At 33.2% G+C, this 25774-nt stretch overlaps 2 protein-coding genes across 4 annotated transcripts; one reads left to right on the top strand and one right to left on the bottom strand.

The window, feature by feature from the left end:
• Positions 1-286: 286 nt before the first annotated feature.
• On the bottom strand, positions 287-6206 carry LOC108205712 (thiamine biosynthetic bifunctional enzyme TH1, chloroplastic). Of its 2 annotated transcripts, none has more exons than XM_064087696.1 (10): positions 6087-6206; positions 5312-5577; positions 5144-5218; positions 4474-4549; positions 4323-4398; positions 3269-3406; positions 2408-2472; positions 2174-2301; positions 1084-1340; positions 287-945 (listed from the first exon to the last, which is right to left on the bottom strand). In XM_064087696.1, the coding sequence occupies exons 2-10, from the start codon at positions 5558-5560 to the stop codon at positions 402-404; spliced, it is 1608 nt and encodes a 535-aa protein (XP_063943766.1). In that variant the 5' UTR covers positions 5561-5577; positions 6087-6206; the 3' UTR covers positions 287-401. The 2 variants fall into 2 exon arrangements, with proteins under 2 accessions (XP_063943766.1, XP_063943767.1); XM_064087697.1 differs by having other exon boundaries at positions 5312-5572; positions 6087-6185.
• A 1898-nt stretch (positions 6207-8104) lies between these two features.
• On the top strand, positions 8105-21332 carry LOC108206566 (ATP-dependent DNA helicase Q-like 4A). 2 transcript variants are annotated; one of them, XM_017376905.2, is made up of 26 exons: positions 8105-8324; positions 10620-10701; positions 10789-10965; positions 11719-11776; positions 12082-12507; positions 12854-13027; positions 13240-13370; positions 13644-13995; positions 14073-14204; positions 14824-14910; positions 15009-15136; positions 15648-15768; positions 15853-16004; positions 16080-16215; positions 18003-18126; positions 18214-18284; positions 18391-18459; positions 18837-18965; positions 19045-19203; positions 19340-19420; positions 19514-19675; positions 19925-19980; positions 20172-20298; positions 20402-20496; positions 20615-20692; positions 20770-21332. In XM_017376905.2, the coding sequence occupies exons 2-26, from the start codon at positions 10679-10681 to the stop codon at positions 21152-21154; spliced, it is 3633 nt and encodes a 1210-aa protein (XP_017232394.1). In that variant the 5' UTR covers positions 8105-8324; positions 10620-10678; the 3' UTR covers positions 21155-21332. The 2 variants fall into 2 exon arrangements, with proteins under 2 accessions (XP_017232394.1, XP_017232395.1); XM_017376906.2 differs by having other exon boundaries at positions 8106-8324; positions 10792-10965.
• Positions 21333-25774: the final 4442 nt, after the last annotated feature.

Here is a 25774-nt window from a genome sequence, read left to right on the forward strand (position 1 = left end):
AAGAAGTATATTACTCATTATAAGTTATTAAAGTGTTTGGAAAAGAAGTAAAAATTATAAAGAAAAGCCAGCATTTTCCACTTGCAACTTTTTCTCACGACTTCTTAAAAAACACTTCTTATCTTTTTACACAAACGGGTCAAGAAAAGTAGAAGCAAGAAGTAGGAGCAACTTCTGTTAAACAATTAGGGGCTGTACCGGCTTCATATATTCACGAGAGATTTTGGAGTGTATCTTGTTTTGTAGGACTAGCTCTACATGCAGCGATCACTTGGATAAAAGAGAATGCATAAAAGGAAATGTATATAATAGAATGAAAAATTATACGTAAAAATCCTCAAAGATGCCACAACATCCATGTCAGAATGCTCGAGCCTCTTAAAATTTACATGGTTCTGTTTCTAATCATGAAATACTGAGGTCGCCTTCATGGTCTCCGATACCAATGTATGTAAATTTTGTGCCTCAGAGGCGATGCATTCCCTGTCAAATAGTGCAGATACAACTGCAACACCTTTCAAATTTTCCAAACCTAGTTCCATCACTGCACGAACATTTGAAGGACCAATGCCTCCAATGGCAACCACCGGTAACTTGGATGCCAGGCATACAGTTTTAAGGCCATCTAAACCTATAGTTATATTGTTTGCTTTTGTATTGGTTGAGTACACGCCACCGCTACCTATGTAATCAGCACCATTAACCCAGGCCTGATGAGCTTGTTCTGGTGTTTTGCAAGATACACCAATAATCTTTTCTGGCCCCAGAAGAGAGCGAGCAACATGTACAGGCATGTCTGACTGGCCGACATGCACGCCATCTGCATCACAAGCAAGAGCAATATCTATACGGTCATTTATCAATAGAGGTACACCATGTGAACGGCAAACTTCCAGGCTTTTTTTTGCTGCTTCTAGAAAGTTGCTCGTCTCAATATCTTTTTCCCTACATACATTGAATAAAGCATTATAAAACATGGATAATCGTACAGTGGCAGGCAATATAAAAAGTGAAGCAATTTGACGGGGGATGAACGGTTGCTAATCAGATCAAGGATAAAACGATAATTGGAAGCTACTGGACCTTAGCTGTACTATGGTGGCACCACCCTCTATGGCAGCTCTAACAGAATCTGTGATAGAGCGACCCCATTTATTATTCATCCGTGAGTCTGTCACGGCATACAAAAGGAGATCATCTGGATCAAATCGTTGTGGTTTACTTGAATTTCGAATGTTCCGTTTAAGCTTACATAGGTGGTCAAAAGGACCTTGAAGCCCATTTCCAATGAGGATATCTTTGCTATAATCCAATGCAGTCTCAACATAGTGTTTTGCAACCTACCAATATTCCGTAGTCAACAAATTACTTTATGATGTACATGATGAGTAACAAAATGACAGCGCCGCCCATATGTATTGCAAAAATCTGACGCCATATAGAAGAAAATGCAAATCAACATCACAGATTATAGACAATGACAGTGAGTAACCTTGATTGTCTTAACAGAAAATATGAAATGTCTATCAACTTCAATATCTACTGTAATATCTTCAGCATTGACATTACTTAAATTTTTAGGGAAATACAACTTAAGTTCGAAGTACTAGTAAAATTAAGTTCATGTGCTACTCGTAGTTTTACCATTAAGGGATATGGTCTACCAATATACATAAAATTTGATCTCTCCATACAACTCATTTTGCAAATTTTCTTAGATATATTTGAGAACCATCAACATAACCAAAACAGGTATCCGAGCCATCCAGGTCTTCTGTCTTAGATTGGTTATACCCAAAATAGTAACCAATTTTATCTACTCGGAATCAGAAAACACACACAGACACACCTATCCACTTGCATGAAAGTAAGCACTACGTACATCTACCTGTTTCTGCTCCATTTCAGTTTCCCCGCTCATCTGAAATATAACTCTAGTCTCTAGATAGCATTAGGAATTTAGAATTAATTACAGAATGACATCTTAATTTCTGTGAGTGTGTATGTCTTTCTTCTCTCCGATTCATTTGACAGCTCTATGAACACACTTTAGGAATCTGTATATAGCAAGACCTAGAGCACGATCGACCTGATGATGTTCATTTAACTTTTATGATACAAAAATCACTAGTTTCTGTTTAAGCCCTAAATTCATATAATAAAAATAAGTTACCCTAACAGCTGGCAGCATCTGAGAGCCTTTTGCTAGTTCAGCTGCTATACAAGAAGCCAAAGTACAACCGGTTCCATGACTATTTCGAGTTTGTATCCTTGAGGACCGCAGCTCATAGAACTCCACACCTTAATGACCCAATCAGATTATTGTGTAAGCAATAAAGGAAAAACAGAGAAGCACGGACATGATTACTACGTTGATAGTCAAAGCAGGAAAGAGTTTATGACACACCATCAAAGAAAATATCTACAGCATCTGATGAAGCTGGGAGGTCACCACCTTTGATAAGCACATTTCTAAAGGAAAATCACCAAATTATCAGCAACACTGCCATTTAGATTGTAAGGAGATAACAACGACATGCATACATTCTTCATGAACAAGACAAGATAAGAGGAATATAAATTTTTAAACGTGCCCATATGATATTTTTGTAAAGCTGTTTTAATGTAGACAATACTGCTATCTTTTGTTTTGCACTTTTTACAGATCACTGTATAAAACATAGTACCTGTGAGTCATGAATACTTCATTAATTTTTCAAACCATGAATAAACAATAGTAATTATATATTTCCTGTTAATTTTGCTGAAATTAAATCTATAATTCTCTTTAGAATGTAAATTTGGTGATGTGAATCGAATTCAATAATGACTACCAAGCATTTACTGCAAATCAAATACTAATTATACAGAAGGTGTTGATTTACAAAATAATCTTTTTTAAGGAAATAGCATGTGAATTGTGAAGGATAATTTGAATGATGACTAAAATTGTTTAATGAATAAAATTGATACATTTCCAGTTAACCAGCAACGCTTTTACATAGACAGTGTGACAAATATGATTACATCAAGTAATCTGGTCACTGGCCCCATCAAGTGTCAGCTGATTCACATTATTCCTGGGGCAGATCTAGATATTTAGAAGAAAAAATAAATTACAGTTCAAGGTATTCCATGCTAAAGTAAGAAAAGGTAAATCATCTGTCAAAGCATGTAAAGGTCTTCAACTCATTGAAAAAACGAAATTCAGATTTGGGAAACTTTAAGCAATTGAGACCAAAAAAAAATCTCTAAGGAAAGAACTAACCTTGGACCCATATTATTATGTATGGACTTCGCAGCAGAACGCATGTCAGACACTGTTTGCAGACGTATGCCACCAAGTAAAGCAGAAGCCTCTTTAAGATTAGGAGTTGCTATATCAGCCATGGGGAGAAGCTGGTCCCTGTATATATACCAAAAACCATGACTACTTATGGTTGCTAACAAGCCAGAATTTGTGTTCAACTGTAAAATTGTGAAAGAGACTCTAAAAGTTCAATGCATTACAAGTCAAATCCTACTAGTTCAGATATAAGGATGCAAACACAAGTGCAGCATAACATGGAACAAATGTCGTTCAAATACTTTCTACCAATTTGGCACAGCCAATGCCAGTTCTAGTAGATAAGGACTTTAGACAATAAAGGGCCTTAACAGGTGAAAGATTAACTACACTTACTTTAGCCAAGACTTAGTTCAGATTCCATATATAGTATAAAATCAAATATGTCGCAAGGGCAGCACTGAACCTTCAATTTAAACAATCCTTTACATTCTTGATACACCAGTGAACCGTGGAACCAGGTGATGACTTTTTACATAGGATATATGGAAAGAAGTACAAGTATTATCTCGTTATGGTTAGGAGCTTGATACGACATGTTTTCAATGTTAATATTGTATCTTAAATACATATATGTCGAAGTTTGTCACCATTTAGTCCCTTACCATACTGCTATTTATGTAGAATTGTACATAAGTAATTTGGACCAGGCCGACCAGCAAACAAGATCAACAATAAATTTCTACCAAATTATTTTCTAAATAACAAAAAAAATATAATGATAATGATGATAGGTGTCCCTACCACAAATTAGTTTTTGTATGGAAAAGAACTCCAAAAACAAAAGCTCTTTGCCTTAAACTCGTCTTGAAATGAAAAGATATAGAAGGTACATGTGAACATTAGAAGACATAGACCAGGAGCTAATGATAAGCATATATATGGAACAATAATTAATTTTCTTATAATATAAGTACATAACTAATCCTTATTTGTGTCTACGTGAGATCACCGATTTGGCCAGGGCTCTCTTTACCTAAACGTATCCAGAACAGAAGGACCAGCCAGCACATCGCCACTAGTTGATACCATGACCGGGTCAACCACCAGAGCTGCCTTCATATATTCAGCTAAAATAAGCTCTGAATCAACAAAATCTGCAAGCGGAAAATATCAACACTACATACCTTGAACTGGATATTGCTTCAAACGGTCATAGAGCGCTTTCACTATGCCCACGGTGGGAAGCATGCCTGTTTTTACCTGATATGAATATCATACTATTTTTAGGGGGTTGCTTCTCAATGATAGGTGTAGTGCATCAAAATTCTGATCCATATATTAAATCAGTTCACCATGATACCCTTGCTATCTGTGACTATCTCATGCGGACCTTCGCATGTTTGGAATATTTGTGCTCACTTCTATCCGAAATTATGTTTACCCTATTGAACATTTCTATCAGTTTTCCAAACTCGGCCAATCCAAAACTTAATGTAACAATTCCTGGTCAAACCATTCAAACATTCTGACAGATCTGTTTAATGGCCACAGTATAACTTTGTGCATCAGCTGACTAAGATAAATTATTACACAAACACAATGTAATCTTTGGAAAACGTACGCTTACTGTAAGAGATTCAATGCTAACTGGTGCAGTTTGGGTGTGAATTTTCAAATACAACATATTCAGTTGTCATTACATCATAGTTACAATGTTTCACAGAAAAATAATCTAACCTATCAATTGTAAAGTAATTGACTCACAATAACTCAATAAGTGAACACCACAAAACACAGTTTTATATATCCAACAATAAATGATAATAAACTAACACGCAAATGGTAGTGACTTACAACATCGACATTCATGTCCGAGAGGACAGATTGCAACTGCTCTGACACAAATCTCTCTGGAACAATGTTCACACCCTATTAATGAAACAAGAATTCTCCAGAATAAATTGGTAACTAATACGAAGTCCGATACCTAATAACCAGTACAGAAAAAGGACGCAGTCTGACCTGAACCCCTACAGTGTTCTGTGCAGTGACAGCAGTCACTACAGTAGAACAGTACACTCCACGAGCAGCACAAGCTTTAAGGTCAGCCTGGATTCCAGCACCAGCTCCGGAATCCGATCCCGCAACAGTCAAAACATGAGGTAATCTTTGCTTAGAGCATCCAGTTGTTACAGCATAAACATTCGTTTCGTGCACAGCCTTGAGATTCAAGACCCCAGACAGCTGAAATCCTAGCATAAAAACTTGCATCTGGATTCTGGCCTGGCCTAAAAGATTTTAAGATTAATATCATATAACAATACAGCTTTGCCCCTTCTACAAGGACAGGAAACAGGGATTGCTCATGCAACATATCCGTCCCTCTTGTGAACCGACTTGGCAATTTTAGTTACAAATCGAGTCAAGTTCTAATTGTTAAAATGGATTCTGTAGTAACACGATCCGCTACTACATTACAACTGAAAAAGTGGCGATCGAGCCATCCCAATAAAAAATTGGTAAAATTGAACGAAAGCTCCCGTCTTTCTGTATCTCTAGACTAGAATCCCCCCCCCCCCCGAGCTGAGTTGTTGTAATCTAGAAATTCGATTGTAATTTTACAATTCAGAGTAAAACTAGATATAATCAAGTAACAATGGTAGCTGCATCAAAGTAAAACTAGATGAAAAAGAGAGAATGGTTAAAGCCCTCGACATATTTACTTGAATAATGGGATCATTGGAATAGCAAAGTTTACTGTGTATAACCTTTCAAGTGAGCAGTGGGCAGTGAGTACCTTTTGTTTGTATGGATGAGACAGAGCACAATTCTAGGAGGAGCTTGTGAGAATGCGCTCACTTCGTCAAATATCAATTCGTCACTCTGTTGAATTTCGTTTCCTTTTAGATTGTTTTCCACGTCGGATAGTTATTGAATGAGTATAGCACAGCTAGGGGTGAGTATTCGGAAATTTGGTTACCGAACCGAAATTATTTTGGATATCCAAATTTTCAAAAATGCGAAATTTCATTTCTAAATACCGAACCGAATTAATTTCGGATGGAAACCAAATCATTAATATTAATCCGGATCGGATTCCAAACTTTCCAAAAAACCAAACAACAAAAAGTATCATATAACACAACCTTAATTGTGCATATAACACAAACTGCATGTGTATAACAAAATTAAAAAGAAAATGAAATTCTTAAAATGAAATTATAATATTCATTCTAGACCATATTAACTAGTCAAACTACAGGAACATAAGGCACCATTTATTTAAATAAAACAAAGTGCAAATCATAATTTATCTTAGAGAAATAAATTGATAAATCATAGTTTATTAGAGACAACCAAATAATAAACATACACATAGATAATGTTTGAAATTTGATATTGTTTATTATGTTTCAAAAAAAACTTAAAGGATAAGTTACAACATAACTATATACATTAGTAGATGAGAATAGTATAAAAGATATTTATTCCAAAATTTTGGATTTTTGATTAATTCGGATAAATCCAAAAGTCCGATTTAAAAAACCGAAATTCCGAAATTATCTAAAAACATTCCATATACCGAATTATATTTTATCGGTTCGATATCCGAACCAAAATATTTCGGCTATATCCATTCGGTATATGGATACCCGAACCGAATGCTCACCCCTAAGCACAGCTACTCGGATATCATTATTTTTTCATTTCCTAAATAAATTCATTTTAAACAGATTTTAGTATACAAATTATAAACGTGCAAACTTGAAACTTATGTATAATTTTTTTTAATTTATTATATAAAAATATTTTATTTATTAATAATTAATAATTTATTAATGAATAAATAATATTATTACATCTATGTTTTTGGGTATTGTCCCGCTTGAGCTGGGTGAAAAATTTTAAGTAAAAGAAAAAAAAAATACTACTGGGTAAAAAAGTAGAAAAATAAAATATTTGTTTCATTTATATTATATCTTTTTGTGAGTTATCCCTGGAAATTAGATTGAGAAGAGAGAACACGGAGCTAAAAAATTAGCGAGCCAGCAACTGAACTACCGAGCTTTGAACAATTTTTGTGAGATATCTTTCGAGTTGGATGATGCTTCACATTGAAAAAACATATGTCGATAATATTGATTCAGAGTCTGTAATTGATCACTTCGAGTTACCGTAGAGCTCAATTTAAATGAGGTATCATGTATTTATAGCTTTTTAGTCCGTTAGTGGAAAAAAATAAATTATGCTCGATAATTATTTTGCCTAGATCCGGATGAAAACGTTTTTGGACGCAAGTACTCGGAACTCAAATCGCGCTAGAGGTTAAAAGCGAGTATATCAATCGATTTTTAGAACAACGCTATTTTCTAATACAGTAATATGTTATTTTTTTTAAAAGCAAAAAAAAAAAAGCATAAATTAACCTTTCCAGTGCATAAGTAGGAGATTTAATTTTTATTTTAAAAATTGAGAATTGAAATTAATCAATTTATTTAATTTAAAATTTAATAGAGAATTTCTTGATGAATTTGAAATTTGTAATTAAATCAAAATATTTAATAATAAGTTGATAAATTAAATTTTAAATTTTAATTAATAATCATCGAGAATTTTAAATAAATTTAAAAAATCAGAAGTAGTTGATTGTATTTGTAAATTATTACAGGTCTGTTCAGTATAGTTTTCTTTAAATCAAAATAAAGGACAATGATGTCATGCTCAACGTTCATCCCGACGACCCGACCCATCTCCAAAACAATACGGGCCGGGTAAAAAAATTGGCAGTAGCGCTACAGATTTATCCCGCTTCTCATTTTGGTCATTACCGCGCTTTGATATTTGAAGCTTTCTTCTCCATTTACCAACACATACTCTCTCTCTGAAGCTTTCTTCTCCATTTACCAATACTCTCTCTCTCTCTCTCTCTCTCTCTCGCTTCTCGCTCTCTCTCACTCACACACATCCATCTTATCTGTTTCGTTCTCTCACCGTATTGTCGGGGGCGGCTCAATTTCTCATCCATCTCGCATCTGTAAGTATATATCCACACACATCTCCGCTAATTTCCATTATAATAATCATGTTTTCTTTTGAATTTGTATTGCTTGTAAGCTGCCAGGGTTTGTTTAGTTATTCTATTCATTGTCACATCTTCCACTGCCAATTTTTGCTCTCCGTTTGCTTTGAGTTTTTTTCTCTTTAATTTGAATTTACTTGTTGTGTTTATGCTTTCTAATAGCTCAAATAGCCTTATCTTACTCAAACCGAGACTGAGATTAGGCGAAAAAAGGGGCTTACCCTGATAATAATTCACTATATCGATAAACTTATTTGAATTCACTAAATTACAATGTAGAGAAACTGTATGGTGTTGTAATTCTAAACACGAAAAAACTTACCTGCTTTTGTACATTATATGTGTAAAATGTATTATTAGTTGAACTCTTGTAATTAGTAAATAACTTATTTATAAATATCTCGATACAAGATACTTTGGCCCTGTTTGGAGGTTAGAGGTTTGGGCTATATCAGAGGTTATATCACATGATTCCCCTAATATTAGTTTTTGGTAGTTATCCGGTTGATTTGGAAGAGTTTTTTTTTTATTATAGGATTGACATGTGTCTAGTTAAAATACAAAAAAGCTAATCAAACACTTATTTACCAAACAGTTTCACACGAAACAACTAATTAAATTCACCAGTCAAACCAACTACTTCAATCAGCCAGTCCAAACATCTAATTCAATCCGTTAAGAGCCAACTGCTAATTGCCAAACATGGCCATTTTCTTTCTTGTAGTATAAAGAGTGGTCCGACGTTACTTTATTTTGCACATTTTTACATTGAACTAGTCTTAACATAATAAGTTTTGGTCTAATAATGTGAGAAGCATCTCAATGCATACAATGTCTGCGGAGTCAATGTGGCGGCTTGGTTGAGCTATAAAATATTGACATATTATCAATTATTTATTCACCTATCCTTGAAATACTTATCAAGTTAACTGCAGAGTAGTTGATGCATAGACATATACTTGCAATTAGGGTTTGCCTTTTTAATCGGACAGACGGGGGAGAGAAATGCTAGAAATCAGCTTGGGTTGATGCACATGCATTCATTTGGTTTGGTGGAAGGAAGAGAAATTGAAGCAGAAATGAACGGAGCTTAGAGGATTTCACGACTTTTTCAGATAACTGATATAGTCCCCTCAGAAGTAGGATAACTGGAGCGTAAAACATTAGACAACACAGTCAAAGACTCACACACACACACACGCACACACAATGTCTTATATCCTATCATATTACATAAGTATGATCAACACGTTAGAAGAATACATACCCCTACATTTTAAATTTTAAGTTCATAACAGACTTTTTGTCGGAGTTAGAAATGTTTAGTATTCACATCTCATCTTACATCACTTTACCTCACTGTTGTTACTGGCAACCAGTCGGATTTTGTTGCAATGCTGAATGATTATATTGTATAACATCTTTGAGTTTGTTTTGCACTGATACTACCTATGTTACCCGGACTTGGCTAAACTTGTTCAAAATGGATACATGTCTGAGTGTTGGACTCAACAATAATTTATAAATTTTATACTTTCGGCATAATAAGTGTCGAAGTGTACAACTGTACATATCTATGTCCGAGTGTCGAGTGTCCAACACGGGTACTCGAGGCAAAATGAAGAGTCGGGGTAAAATAGATATACGACAAATGATTTGAACTGTACAAAATAGGTTGTAGAAAGACTTACTAAAATTGATGCGAGTTGGTCAAAATGTGTTGTGAGTTTCTCACAAGTCAGACACCTGACCTTGTAACCTCTAAACATGCAACATATCCATAGTGCAGAAACAACACAAACAGTTTTTTGTCATGCTTTGAGTTATATGTCCATAATATAGTAGAATAACAAAGCATATCTGAAGCATACTTTATATTCTTAAATTCTCTCAAAATCATTGTTAAAAGTTTATAATTCTATCTCTGCGGATTTGAGTAGCAAGAGTATCCATGTATTCATCTCTTTCTCCATTTGAAGCATCACCCACATGGGCTGGCCTGGCCCCTCTACATTTATTTAGGGCTACGTGGCTTCTACAACATAACCATGTTTTAGGCCTATTTTATTAATAGTTGTGGAAGGAAAGATCCGTTAACCTGTAGTTGACCTATTTTATTAGTAGTTGTGATCTTGTCCTTCCATGTTTTTAATAGCTTATCCTATCTAATTTTCTCTTACCTTTTATCATCTCTTATTTATTTTGATCTCTGTTATATTTGACTCTTCAACAAAAATGTTGAATCTGCAGGGTAAATATGGAGCCTTGACATCATTTCGCCTTATATGAAAAATTGAGTATGTTTGCTGATGGTAAACGGAAATCTGATGAGGTAAGAAGCTAGTTTATAACTCTACATTTCTATCTTCTTTGGGAAAGTGTATGCTTTGTTTTTACTTTTACCGACTGTTGCTGGTAGTAGTAAGAAGCACTCTACTGGAGGGGCCATACCAGGTGAAAAATGTCCAAAACATAATTGGTCTCAACATGCTGACGCACATGCCAACTTTTCAAACCAAAATAAGCATCTAAGGACAAATTTTTTGTATTCGCTTTCGACACATAAGCCTCATATCGAAGGAGAAATGGCAGCGAGGTATGCAAGCAACAGTTCACAATATGTTTAATGGCACTCTGTTGGTATGCATATGTGTGAATTATATAAAAATCATAATATGGTTTCAGTTATTAGACGTGGGAGACATTTTTGCTGCAATGCTTATTTATTTTCCCATCTAGTTTATATTGGTTGCATCTTTATGCTTGAAAGTGATGCATGTATTGAGTAGATTGACTTAATAGTATATTTAGGTGTATATTATGGATGCTTCTATGTTGTGTTATAAATAGGTAGGGTTTAGGTTTTTGGGTTTCTTGAATCTAATTTTTTTTCACTTAGCAAAAAACAAAATGATTCTTGACTTGTTTATATAGAGCATATGTTTTATTTCCATTTTTCAATTTCAAATAAGCTCAAAGAAGTGATTTGGAGAAGGACCTGGTAGTTGTCAAATATATCAAATAATTTATATTTGATGATAGCTATCTGTTACAAATCTAGGAAATTATTTATTAGTTCTTATAATGCAAAATAAAGTGGATATCCAATATAAAGAGCTGTAATCATCCAATATTAAGGAGATTGAAAACTATGCTTCGATGAAATTTGATATCTCCCAGACTTCATTTGTGTCTCTATCCCGTATCCCCTGTTTCCAACTCTTCCTACATATTGTTCCGTCTCAAGAGGCCTTCTTAATATTTGTCTAAAGTTTTACAAAAGGTTGTTTTAGACTTAAGTGCAGTCCTTTATTATTCTTGTGTACTTTATTCCTGTCATTCTTTTCAGGTCAATCACCTGTCAACTTCATAATATTGAAGGAGTAAATAGTGCACAAGTAGAAAAGGTAACAGAAATATCATGTATAAGTTTTTATTAATTTTAAAGTTAACTGACTCAAAGGCATAACTTGCTATACTATATCTGAAGCCCAAATGCACTAGCCCACTGTACAATTAAGGTTCGGTGGGCTAGGACAGAACCTCCATACAAGCTCGTTTGTGCTTTTGGTACAGTACTTGTAAGTTTATATATTAAGACAAAAAAACTAGTATGTGATGTCTTAAGAAATTTGTGGTCAAATATACTGTACTTCTAGTGAATTTATTGCATCTATGACATCATGTGTCTTTGATAATTTATACTTCTCAGGCTTGTCAAGCTATATCCAGAATTAAGCTATCTTCAAACAAGTACATAAAACCTGGCAGAAGCTCACCACTAGTTAAGGATGTTGGTACGATCCCATTGGGAGATGCAACAAGAAAAATCCCTCAAAATCTGGGTGGTGCTAATGGCAACTTTCTAGGCCAAATGCCCCCATATATAAGTTCCAATGATAGTAATACGACGCCTGATAAACCCAAGGGAATGGCTAGTTCATATCCTTCTGGAATTAATGGCATTGCAGAAGCTGGAAAGGTTGCCTGTAGGCAAAGTAATGGTCAAGCTCCAATACATAATCATTCTCATCCGAATGTGACTGATGGATTATACAACCAATCTACTCATGCGAGTACAGTAAACGGGTTTCAGAAACATTTTCCTGATGACATCGATGATGATGACATACTTGGGGTAAGTTATGACTCTTTTTCAAAATTACGTAGAGCTAAATGGCTGACTTACAGCATAAATGCATCTGTTGATAACACATATCATCCCGTTGTAACCTCGGTCGTTCAATAATGTTTCTCAGACTCAACATATGCAGTGATAATAAACAAAGGAGTTACACATCTAGTAGTGTCTAGCACTTTAATGCCTTTATTATTAATAAAGAAAGTATAGCACATGCTATTCCAAAATGCAACAAAACTATTTTTTTTTTTTTTTTTTTTTGATGTCAATGTCACTATGTGTTTTTTATTCTCTTGCTTTCTTTGCAAGGATGTTGCATTTCATCATTTTGACTGTGTTTCAGAGTCTTGATGTGGACAAGATAGTTATGGAACACTACCAATCAAGTGGCACACCTCAACCATTAATGTCAAAACTCCCGTCAATTACCCCAACTGGCAGCAAGGATAATAACACAAGACCTGAAGAGAGTTGTTTGCCACCAGAGTTGTGTGTAAACTGCAGTCATGGTTTCAAGGTATTGGTAATGTAGATTATATTAAATAGTATGTAACAATGGGAACACAAGATATGGTAGGGGGTTTTAAGTATATAAAAGGGAACTCAACATAATAAAATCTGTACATATTATGTTTTTCATTGTCAGGTATTCTTTCCTTACTTTCTTGTTAGTGATTTCTGATGCTGCTATACATTTTTTAGTTACCTCCTATTTTTATCCTGGCACAGTTAGGACTTTGCTATGAAGCTGCAAAACATTTGCAAAGCATGAAAGATATGCTAATTTCTATCTCGAATGATCTTCTGGACAATATCACTGACCTGAATTCAGAGCAAATAGGGAAGCTTCACCAAGATAGGTTGGTTCTCCCCTCTCTATACAATAGTTATCTCCTATGAAAAAAGGCTCTATGATTTAGAGGCAGGAAAATAGCTAAGAATGTTGTACCCCTTCAATTCTGTGCTGAAAAATATTTTTACATTCTCCTTCTGTCTGTTTATATCTGTTCCTCCCTTCCCATATCTCTCCTTTATTTTTACTCTTTACAATGTTACAGCTGTCTTCTGCCTCCATTTGAATACCACAATTTGCTTGGCTCTGCTTTTATGTTAGCTCATATTTACTGTCTCAGGGCACAGCTGAAAAAGCAAATACAGCAACTTGAGAAACATCTTCATACCACATCAGTCGAAGAAGAACGACGAAAGTCACAATTTTCTGCATCCACAGCTTCTTCGCGCACAATATATTCTGAAACTCCCTCTGCAGCTGCATTTCATATTGATCCCATGAGACTAGATACTCAATTTCACATGCGCAATGAGCCTGATGGCTTTGATAGATGGAACTCATCGTATGGTGTACCACCAACTCCTGTAGAGAGAGAACCATACATCCCAAAGTACATTGATGTTAATTATATTGAGGGTTCAAATGATAAAAAATGGAGCAGTCTAAGCTTTCCATGGACAAAAAAGCTGGAGGTTTGTATGTTTACACATTGGTCTAATATCTAAATTTGTATAGTGTTTTCTGATTAATATTTTTCTCTGTTCTTCAGGTCAATAACAAGACAATATTTGGAAACCACTCCTTCAGGCCCAATCAAAGAGAGGTGATAAATGCCACAATGAGTGGACATGATGTATTTGTTTTAATGCCTACTGGAGGGGGAAAGAGCCTGACATATCAGGTGAAAGTTCTTGGGTTCTTACTCCACACAAAGGAATAATGTTTGGCTATACTTTACTGAATCAGAAATATGAGAGTATGTATAAAACTGTGTCAAATCTAATACTAGAAATTTCTTCATATCATAATATCATCACATGAACATTAGATAATTACTCCTTTCTTATATTCTTCATTTTATGTGTTTTTTGTTGTGTGTATAACTGTAAATATCATTGACCTGCATACATGCATACATATATGTATATGTGTGTGTGTGTGTGTGTGTGTGTGATATGTTGTTGATGGGACTCGAACATTAGACCTTTAGTAGCATAAATATAGAAAATTTTATCTAACGGCAATTTGATTTAAGTGATCTAATGGTTGATTATAATCAACCAGACTACAAACCAACGACCAAGCTTTTGCATGTTTAGCAATAATATAGTATAGATATAGGTTACTTTTGTTGTACTTTAACCTGAATATTTATCTCAAATTTCCGGATCTGACTTATTTTTTTGTCTTAACCGTTTGTTGTAAAATTGAAAGCTCTTTTACTTTTGAACTGAATAGTACAATATTTGAAATGATCTGTATAGTAACATCAACATTTTTTGCGTACTTGTTTTCTGCAGCTTCCTGCATATATTTGCCCAGGGATCACATTGGTCATTTCCCCTCTTGTTTCGCTTATTCAAGATCAAATAATGCATTTATCTCAGGTATTATCATAAATAATATTTTGTTTGACTGACTTTTTTGTGTAGCTAAGAAGATCTGTTGTATTTCACCTGTCCGGTGTTGGTGGTTTGTGTTGCAGGCAAACATACCTGCTACTTATCTCAGTGCCAACATGGAGTGGACTGAGCAACAAGATATTTTTAGAGAGCTTTGTCTCGATAGTTGTAGATACAAGCTGTTATATGTCACCCCAGAGAAAGTAGCCAAGTAATTGCTTATCCCCTTATATTTTTGACAGCAAACCACCCCCCCCCCCCCCCCCCCAAAAAAAAAAAATAATAATAAAAATAAATCATTATACTAATCGACTCTAAAACTGAGGAACCATATGACCGTTAAAGACTAATATAGACTAATATTATAAGGCTTATTTAATTTGGTGCTCTGCTCAATGGTCACATAAAATTTTCTAATCAGTCAGAATGTATTGTGCGAACAAGTAAATAACTAAATGAACATCTATGAGTATCCGTCGACTTTGTTGATAATGATACAATTCCATTACAATCTGTAGTGTTACTAGGTGCCAGGTGGTTAATAAATTAAACTAATCACATGATGAACTGATCTGATTGTGGGTTGTTTAGTCATGATAACTACATTCCATTATTTTTACTAGTTGGATAGTGGATACTGTTAGTAAATAAGTCGACTTCTCACCCTGTGATATTGTATGCTGTAGTCCATACAATTGTAATAAACTGAACATTGATTTCAGGAGTGATGTTCTGTTGCGACACCTGGAAAAGCTATATTCTCGTCAATTGCTTGCTAGAATTGTAATTGACGAAGCTCATTGTGTGAGCCAATGGGGGCATGACTTCAGACCAGATTATCAGGTTATGCTTTGTGGATCTTACAAATTTCTGTAATTAAGTTGTTTATTGTTTTGTCAACTTATAGTAGTTTAAGCCATATTACAGGGTCTTGGTATCTTAAAGCAAAAGTTTCCAGACACACCGGTGCTGGCTTTAACTGCTACAGCCACGTCAAGTGTCAAGGAAGATGTTGTGCAGGCTCTTGGTCTGGTTGATTGCATTATATTCCGTCAAAGTTTCAATCGCCCAAATTTACAGTAAGCTCTTGATCTAAACTGTTATGACTTATGATGCTAATAGTTGCTGCCATGCTAAACTTTACAATATTGCAGGTATTCTGTAATGCCCAAGACAAAAAAATGTGTTGAAGATATTGACAGCTTCATTAAGAAATTTCATCGTGACGATTGTGGAATAATTTATTGTCTTTCAAAAATGGACTGTGAGAAAGTTGCAGAAAAATTGAAGGTATACTCTTTATAATGCACTTTGTTGTTCAATCTTCCGAATTCTGATAGGGTCATGATAATAATGTAAAGATATGCTAATTAATTGGTTAAGTTTGGGAAACACGATTATGCCAGTATGCGTCCTCCAAATATTGCAGAAGTAATAATCGGTCATACTTATGATTTTGAATGCGTGTCAAGTCACCACTTGATTATTATTAGTTTTAGTTTTCAGTTGATTTATCATCTTGTAACACAAAAATAAGGGAGCATAATAATACTAACTTATCCTTTGGATCTTTGTTTCATATTAAACTTTTTATTGTTAGTCATCAGTTGAATTATGAGTCAGGTGTTGTTTTTCCTGCAAAAGTTTGTCGTTCTTTATAAAAAAAGAGGCTGCCATTTTGGAACAAAAATAATCATGTTAATGCTTAGCTTCTGTGAGGCACTGACAATTCTCCACAAATTTTGCATGCATTTGTTTGTAAAATTAAATTATATTGACTATGCAATCTGTTCAATATATTTCTCTGCATGTAAAGTATAGATAAAATTTAAAGGAGATGAAGATCCCATTAATGGCTTCCCCCACAGGCCACAGCTTAAGATTTTGGGAAAGTTGGTCATTAGTCATATACCAAGTGGGTTTTGCAAAAGTTGGTTGCTAATCATATATAAATGTTGCGTGTTTGAGTGTGGTAATCCCAATTCCTAAATATTAAAAGTGTAAAGTGTACACCATGCCCATGGTAACGCTCATTGGATACTGGGAAGCTAGTGATGCACTTTTAATTTCCAAATGGGTTTTTAATGCAGAGCGTGGAACTTAAATATTAATTTGCATTTTTTTAATGTTATTATTTACATATAATTTATTGTAATTAATTTGAAAGTGTTATTAGGAATATTCTAGAATCTGGATTTCAGAAAAAGGATTTGTTTTGTTAGTCAAGTAGTAGGGTTTACTCCTTTATATACGGAGAATTAATATGCTAATATTGGAAGACTTTGATAGATTGCTGAATTGAGATTGTATTGTCTCCTGTTTTGGGTTGTGATCCATGCAAATTGCTGGCTAGTGGATTTTCTGCAGTTGATTCAGTCAGTGGCCTTCCCCCACATTTTAAGGTTTTAAAGAGTTGATCACTAATATTGAAAACCCCCTTTATTGAGTTATAATTATATGTTGTGAGAGAGAGAGAGAGAGCTTTGTGTATTTTATACTACTACTTCTGATGTGTCAAATTTATATGCTTAGACAGAGAACATGGAGAGAAAAGAGAGAGATTATGAACACAAGAGGTGTAGTGAACTGTGTATATTTTCTATGCTACTGCTGCTGCATTTTCTGTTATCTTGTCTTATTACAACTGTAAGACTCTTTATAGATAAACTCAGCTTCCTCCTAAAGATTGCCACAGTAGTTACTTGGCTACTCATGCTACGGTACTATGATGTAATTATAGTGACATCATCTTGCTTGCTTCACTTCCTAGCTTATACTTAACTAGATTCAATAGTATACTATTTAGAAGTGAAAATCCTTTTCCTTAGACAGTAGTAACTTGCTGGTTCTAATCTCTACACACAGGGCCAACTGATAATGCTTTTAGTAATATATCATAGTAACTAAGATAGTAAAATGGTTTTAGAAGGATGTGAACTAGTAGCTTGCTTTTATAACCTGATAACTTTCTCTTGTCCTGATTATTGTGAAGTATTCTAATGTCTTCTGAATATGATTTTAAGGTCTATAATCTTGCTACGTATATAAATATCTTTAACATCATGCACATTATATAGGAGTATGGACACAAGGCTGCATTTTACCACGGTGGTGTGGATCCTTCTGAACGGGCATATGTTCAGGAACAATGGAGCAAAGATGAAATCAACATAATATGTGCAACAGTGGCATTTGGAATGGGTATTTAATATTACTGATTTCTGTTGTGAGTACCAGCCTTTTGGAGCTTTTTTTAAGTGATAACTTTTATAATTTGAAATGACTCAGGTATTAATAAACCTGATGTACGTTTTGTTATTCACCATTCACTTCCTAAATCTATTGAAGGCTACCATCAGGTAATCTACAGAGGCGTTTGGACGAGCATAAGTTAACCAAGAAGTAGCCAATATATTAGTGAGAATTCACTAATTCTAATTATTGTGTTTTATATGTTTGTGCTAGGAGTGTGGCCGTGCTGGTAGAGATGGTCAGCTTTCGTCTTGTGTGTTGTACTACAATTACAGTGATTATGTAAGTAGTTTTGATTGCTACAAGTAATCTTTTCTACTTGGGAAATAAATGATCTACACTGATGATTCCGTGATTGCAATTGTCTAATCTGTATATTTGTTTTACTCATTTTACACCCATTATTTCATCGTTATATCTTTTACAATCTGGGATATCTGCAAGTACTTATTACTAGGAAAAAGTATGTAAATGTGCACCTTTTCCCGGAAATAAGTACTTATTTTTGAAAATTAAGGAATGCCAAACACTCCTATAATCAAATATTGTTATATGATAATTACATTCTACTTCTTATCTCTGTCTTCCATAACATTATACTTCTTATCTCTGTCTTCCATATTTTATCCACGTTATGTCATTGTCATTTGCTTATTCAGATAAGAGTCAAACACATGCTAAGTCAAGGAGCTAGCGAGCAAAGTTCCTTTTCATCTGGCTATAGCCGTACAAGTACAACAAATCATGGGAGGGTACTCGAAACAAACACTGAAAATCTTCTGCGAATGGTACTCCACTTTAGATATACAGTTGATTTAAAAAGTTACGCCAATGGGAACGTGATGATTTTTTCCTATAAAATTTCAGGTCAGTTACTGTGAAAATGACGTAGATTGTCGGCGTTTATTACAACTTGTTCATTTTGGAGAAAAGTTTGATTCTGGAAGATGTGGAAAAACATGTGACAATTGCTCCAAGGTTCAAAGTTTTATCGAGAAGGACTGCACTCTAATTGCCAAGCAATTGGTTAGGAAGGCCATGGCCAATTTCATTAACTCTCAAACTTCGTATTATTTGCTACTATTTCTGCACAAGATATATCTAAATTGGAATCCCTGTTCAAGTTACTCTGAATTTAATATTTGAGACATCTATTACATAGGTTGAGCTAGTCAAGTTGGTCAGACAGCAGTTTTCAGCAGCTCATATCTTGGAAGTCTACAGGGGATCTCTAAACCAATTTGTATGCTTAATTGTCAAATGCGAACTTCAATAATTTTCTCTGTATACCTTTGTATTATTCCACCAACTTCGCTATATTTATGTATAAATCTAGGTAAAAAAGCACAGGCATGATTCCTTGAGCCTGCATGGTGCTGGAAAACATTTAGCTAAGGGTGAGGCATCCCGGGTGTTGCGTTATCTTGTCACTGAAGATTTCCTTTTCGAGGATGTAAAGAAAAGTGATGCGTATGGATCCGTATCATCAGTGGTGAAGGTAAGATTAAACTTAAGCACCTCTATGATAATGATATAAGAATTTACAAATTTTTTGTTCTGGTTTTACTTTGGCAAAAATGATAAAGGTGGCTTTAAAGACATATTGGCGAATAGTGTTTGGTTTACCTTTACTTCATTCGTTACTGTCATGCTTGAATTTAGTTGTTGCAAATATTTCATTTTATTTTTGTTACGAGACAAGCTTGTAATGGCTAACATGCCATTTCACTGATTGTGTTAAATTCAGGTGAATGAAAGCAAGGTGTACAATCTTTGTGCTGGTGGCCAGACAATTAAATTAAGGTCACCTTACTCTACAGTCCTGACATGTATCCTGCCAAATTCACATAATATGCATTTTAATGTTCAGTCATGGCTAGGGCAGATACTGCGTATTTTCACTCATATGTTTTCTATGTTTTTACACAAATTAGTTCCTGCTAGCGGGTGTACATGATTCTCATTCTGATACTTAATAATGATGCATCATGCAGATTCCCCACGTCAACTAAATCATCAAAATCTGGTAAAAATGATGCAACACCGGCCAAAGCTTTATTAACATCAGGAAAGAATAGCCTTCCATTAGGGGACTCGTCTGCCCAATCTCAAGCAGAATCGGTAGGGTTGGTGTGTCAATGAGCAGATTTTTATGCTTAATATTTGATTTATTGTCTTCACTCATTGCTCAAAGTCTAATTTTTAGTAATACTGTGTTCTGCAGGGCATCTCAGCGAAGCTCTACCCTGCTTTGAGACAGCTTCGAACTGCTCTCATTAATGAAGCAGGTCAAAACGTGTTTGCACACCACATATATAAGTAAGCTATAACTCACTTTTCTTATATCATCATATATTCGTAGTATAATTACTCTGTAAATTCATAAAGCTTTATTCCAGGACATTAGATGGTTGTTAATGTTTCACTTTTTGATTAGCAATGCGACACTGCAGCAGATGTGCAAGAAAATACCCAGAAGTAAAGAGGAGCTTCTCGAGATTAATGGCATGGGCGAGTAAGTTCTAACTAAACCTTTAAATGTTTACATCAATGCTTATTAAGAGCTTAATGATTGTTTTAAAATTGATTCAGGGTTAAGGTAGCCAGATACGGAGACCTATTGTTGCAGACAATTGAAGCAACTATCAATGAACACAACAAGACAACTAAAATAAGCAGCAGCAGCAATGAAAGTACAGATTCTGGCAAGAGGAGAAGAAACAGGTCCAATAACTCAAATGAAAATATGAGCAATGACGATGTTATAGATAGCACAGGAAGATCAAAGAAAAGGGCGCTGAGCAGGCCTAATCAACCTGTTAACATTATTGATTACGAGGAGCTCGCTGACAGCGATCTCATTGAATGCGTAGAGTTTATGGAATCCAATATTGATATTGAAAATGATGGCTCCCGTTCAAACCAGAATAGCGGAGGAAGAGTGTTACCTTCATGGTCAAGGACAGCAGGAAACTAAGTTCTAGGATGTAGACGGTAATGTTCAAAATTTAATAGCTTAACATAGATAAGTTATCAGCAGTCCATGGTTGCTTCACATGCTTTACAAACTGATCTGTTAAGCGGTCTTTATATAATCCAGTTCCAAATTAACCGGATAAATATAGTTATTGTAAATATATTCTGTCACGCCCTAATTAGATTTTTTTTTTTTTTTTTTAGTTAACTAGATAGATTAATATTGGATAATTAGCTAAATACTTGTTGAATGCATGCAATCATGTAATAATAAGGCTTATAAATAGCTTAATGTAAGTTATTCTTGACGTCCTTGCGCATCTATGTATATTTGGTTGTATGTTCAATCCAAAGGCAGCATAAAGGTTAAACAAACCCATTATTCTTTGCCTCCCCTAATTATAAAGTTTATCTTAAATAAGCTAAGATTCATTCGTTATCTGTATTTGACTAGAACAAATTACGAAGTAGAATAGTTGAATCTCTATTCTAAAAGTCGGTAATTTATCACGATTAATCACCGATTATTCTCTGTTCCGTAACTTGCCGAACTGATTAAATCTCCGATTAATCACCGATCAATTCTATTAATTCCCGATCAATTCAATTAATCCCTGTTCCGTAACTTTACTGATTAAATCTATTTCTGCTTTTTACAACACTGGTTGGAATCAATATGTGTACAAGAAAAATAAGTGAACTTTTTGTATTTTTTAAGATACAACTAGTGAATAAAGCCGCGCTTCGCGGCGGCGTTATGAATTTATTATAAATTTAGATAAAAAAATTGTTATACCTATTTTCTTGTCAAACATAATACTAACAGAAAATTTATTATTATTTTGATAAAAAATAATTTGGGCCGCCCTCCCCTCAAACACAATACTAATAAAGGATCTTTTTTATAAATTTTGATACGAAATAATATTATAATTGCATAAAAGTTATTTTGAATCGTGTTCCCGTTAAACATATCATTAATAAAAAAATATTATAATTAATATAAAAATTTGTTTAAGTGTCCCTTTTGTCGAACACAATACTAATAAAAAAATTGTTTGACCCGCCCTTCTATCAAAGACAATATTAATCAATAATTATTATAATTATGATAATATTAAATATAATTATATAGATAAAAATTAGTTTGAGCCGCTCACTTGTCGAACACAATGCTAATAACATAACATTATAATATAGATATTAGTTGGTGTCGCCCTACCGTCAAACACAATACTAATAAAAATTATGATAAAATTAAAGAATATAATTGGATAAAAATTATTTTAAGTTATGGTCCGTTTGAATAAAAAAAATATTATAACTTAGATAAAAAAATATTTTAGCTGTTTTCCCGTCAAACATAATACTAATTGGAAATTTATTATTATTTAGATAAAAATTAATTTGGGCCGCCCTCCCCTGAAATACAATACTAATCAAGAATCATTTACATTATGACAAAATTATAATTACAATTGGATAGATATATCCAATTTCATAGATTTTAGCTATTATATTTTTCTTTAAGATTTCTATTTCTTAATTGTTTAGAATTATCTCTTTTTTTTAAGATTCCTATTTCTTCACTACTTAGAATTTCATAGATTTTAACTATTATATTTTTCTTTAAGATTCCTATTTCTTTACTGTTTAGAATTATATCTCTTTTCTTTTAAGATTCCTATACCGGTTAGAAGTCTTTTAATAGATTCTAGAGTATTACCTTTAGAATCCGATAAGAAAAGAATTGTATTACCTTTAGAATTTTTGAACATGATTTTTTGAATTATAATTATATTTTCTCTCCGAAATTTAAGAAAAATCAGAATACTGAATCGAGGAATTCTAGAGGCGCCCGCATTCTCCTTCGCGGCGGCGTGGTAAATTTTGATATGAATTAGAATTATAATAGGATAAAAATTATTTTGAGTCATCTTCCCATTAAACATATCACAAATAAAAAATATTATAATTAATATAAAAATTTGTTTAAGTAGCCTTCTTTTCAAATACAATACTAATAAAAAAAATTGTTTGCACCGCCCTCCCATGTTAATATTAATCAATAATTATTATAATTCTGATAAAGTTAAATATAATAATATAGATAAAAATTAGTTTGAGTAGCTCCCTTGTCAAACACAATACTAATAACAAAAAATTATAATATAGATATTAGTTTGAGTCGTCCTACCGTCAAACACAATACAAATAAAAAATTGCTATAATTATGATAAAATTAAAAATTTGATAAAAATTATTTTAATTGGATTATAAGGATAAATTTTTTTTAAGTCGTGGTCCCGTTTTAATAAAAAAATACATTATAACTTAAAAAAAAAAATTGTTCTAGCCGCTTTTCCCGTCAAACACAATAAAATTAATTATTATTTAGATAAAAATTAATTTGGGCGGCCCTTCCCTCAAACACAATACTAATTAAGAAACTTTTTTATAAGTTTTTAAACGAATTAATATTATAATTGCATAAAAGTTATTTTGAGTCATGTTCCCGTTAAACATATCATTAATATAAAAATTTATATAAGTGCCCTTCTGTCAAACATAATACTAATAAAAAAATTGTTTGACTCGCCCTTCCAGACAATATTTATCAATAATTATTATTATTATGATAAAATTAAATATAACAATATAGATAAAAATTAGTTTGAGCCTCTTGTCAATTACAATACTAATTACAAAACATTATAATATTGATATTAGTTTTAGTCGCCCTATCGTCAAACACAATAAAAATAAAAATTGTTATAATTATGATAAAGGTAAAAATTGGATAAAAATTATTTTAAGTCGTGGTCCCATTTTAATAAAAAAAATACATTATAATTTAGAAAAGAAATTGTTCTAGCCGCTTTCCCGTCAAACATAATACCAATAGAAAATTTATTATTATTTAGATAAAAATTAATTTGAGCCGCCCTTCCCTGAAACACAATACTAATTAAAAATCTTTTTTATAAATTTTGATACGAATTAATATTATAATTGCATAAAACTTATTTGAGTCATGTTTCCGTTAAACATATCATTAATATAAAATATTATACTTAATATAAATTTTATTTAGGTGGCCCTTTTGTCAAAACACAATACTAATAAAAAAATTGTTTGACCCGCCCTCCTATCAAGACAATATTAATCAATAATTATTATAATTATGATAAAATTAAATATAACAATATAGATAAAAATTAATTTGAGCCGCTCTCTTGTCAATCACAATACTAATAACAGAACATTATAATATTGATATTAGTTTGAGTCGTCCTACCGTCAAACACAATACTAAAAAAATTATTATAATTATGGTAAAGTTGAAAATTATGATTGGATAAAAATTATTTTAAGTTGTGGTCCCGTTTTAATAAAAAATATATATTATAACTTAGATTAAAAAAAATTATTTTTGCGCTTTCCCGTCAAACATAATACTAATAGAAAATTTATTATTATTTAGATAAAAATTAATTTGGGCCGATCTCCCCTCAAACATGATAAATTTTAGCTATTATTTTTTCTTTAAGTTTCCTATTTCATAATTGTTTAGAATTATCTCTCTATTATAGATGGTACTTTATATTGTTTAGAATTGGACTACCCTTATGAGTTCTAAATAAGAAAAAGAATTGAATTACTTTTAGAACCAAATAAGAAAAGAATTGTACTACCTTTAGAATTTTTAAACCTGATTTTTCGAATTATAATTATAGTTTATATCCAAAATTTAAGAAAAATCAGAAGACTGAATCGAGCAATTCTAGAGACGCCCGCATCCTCCTTTATATATATATATTGATGATTTATTATATGTTCACATTGAATAAACTTCCTTCAACGAAACAAAAGTCTTTTAGTCAGAATATTGTATGCTGATACAATTTACTGTTATTTTTATAAAATATAAAAAATTATATATAAATGCAAGGAAAGCAAAAGTGATGATAGAAATCTACCATGTTGAACCAAGTCAAAGTCAAAGTGTCAAACTATATCTTTGCAGCAATGGTGGAACACATTATCCATTTAATTGATAAATCTTGATATTAAATTATTTAAAAATATTACTCATACACCAGATATCACCGAAAGATCTATATATCGTACAGTATCTGAAGAAATAAGGATAAGGTGCGGGCCATGTAGCAGGATAATAAGGACACGTGTCTCTACAAGGCCAATCCACGGCGCTGTCTGTTATAATCGCGTCCGTCATCTGTTCTGCCGCCTTCATATCATTCAGACATTTTATCTTCATTACATTATTTATTTATTATTTCAACAATAATATCATACACCCATTTCTACATATCAGTCTAGGTTCACAATCAATTATTTAAAATTAAATTTTCGATCCTCTAATTAATTTTATTAGCAAGTTTTCAAGAGCATTTATAATTTATATTCTAATAATTCACTTTTTAATAAAAACATTATTTTACAGTAATCTTTCATTTTTTTTTTTTAACGTAGGAACCCGCAGCCGCTAACCTTCGGGTGCGCACCGGGTAAACCCACGAGGTCACGCAATAGCCAATTCCCAGTAGTGTTTTTGGGAAGGACGGTATATACACAGAAATCGATACATATACATATC

Source organism: Daucus carota, chromosome 2, assembly GCF_001625215.2.
Source record: "Daucus carota subsp. sativus chromosome 2, DH1 v3.0, whole genome shotgun sequence".
Classification (NCBI taxonomy): Eukaryota; Viridiplantae; Streptophyta; class Magnoliopsida; order Apiales; family Apiaceae; genus Daucus; species Daucus carota.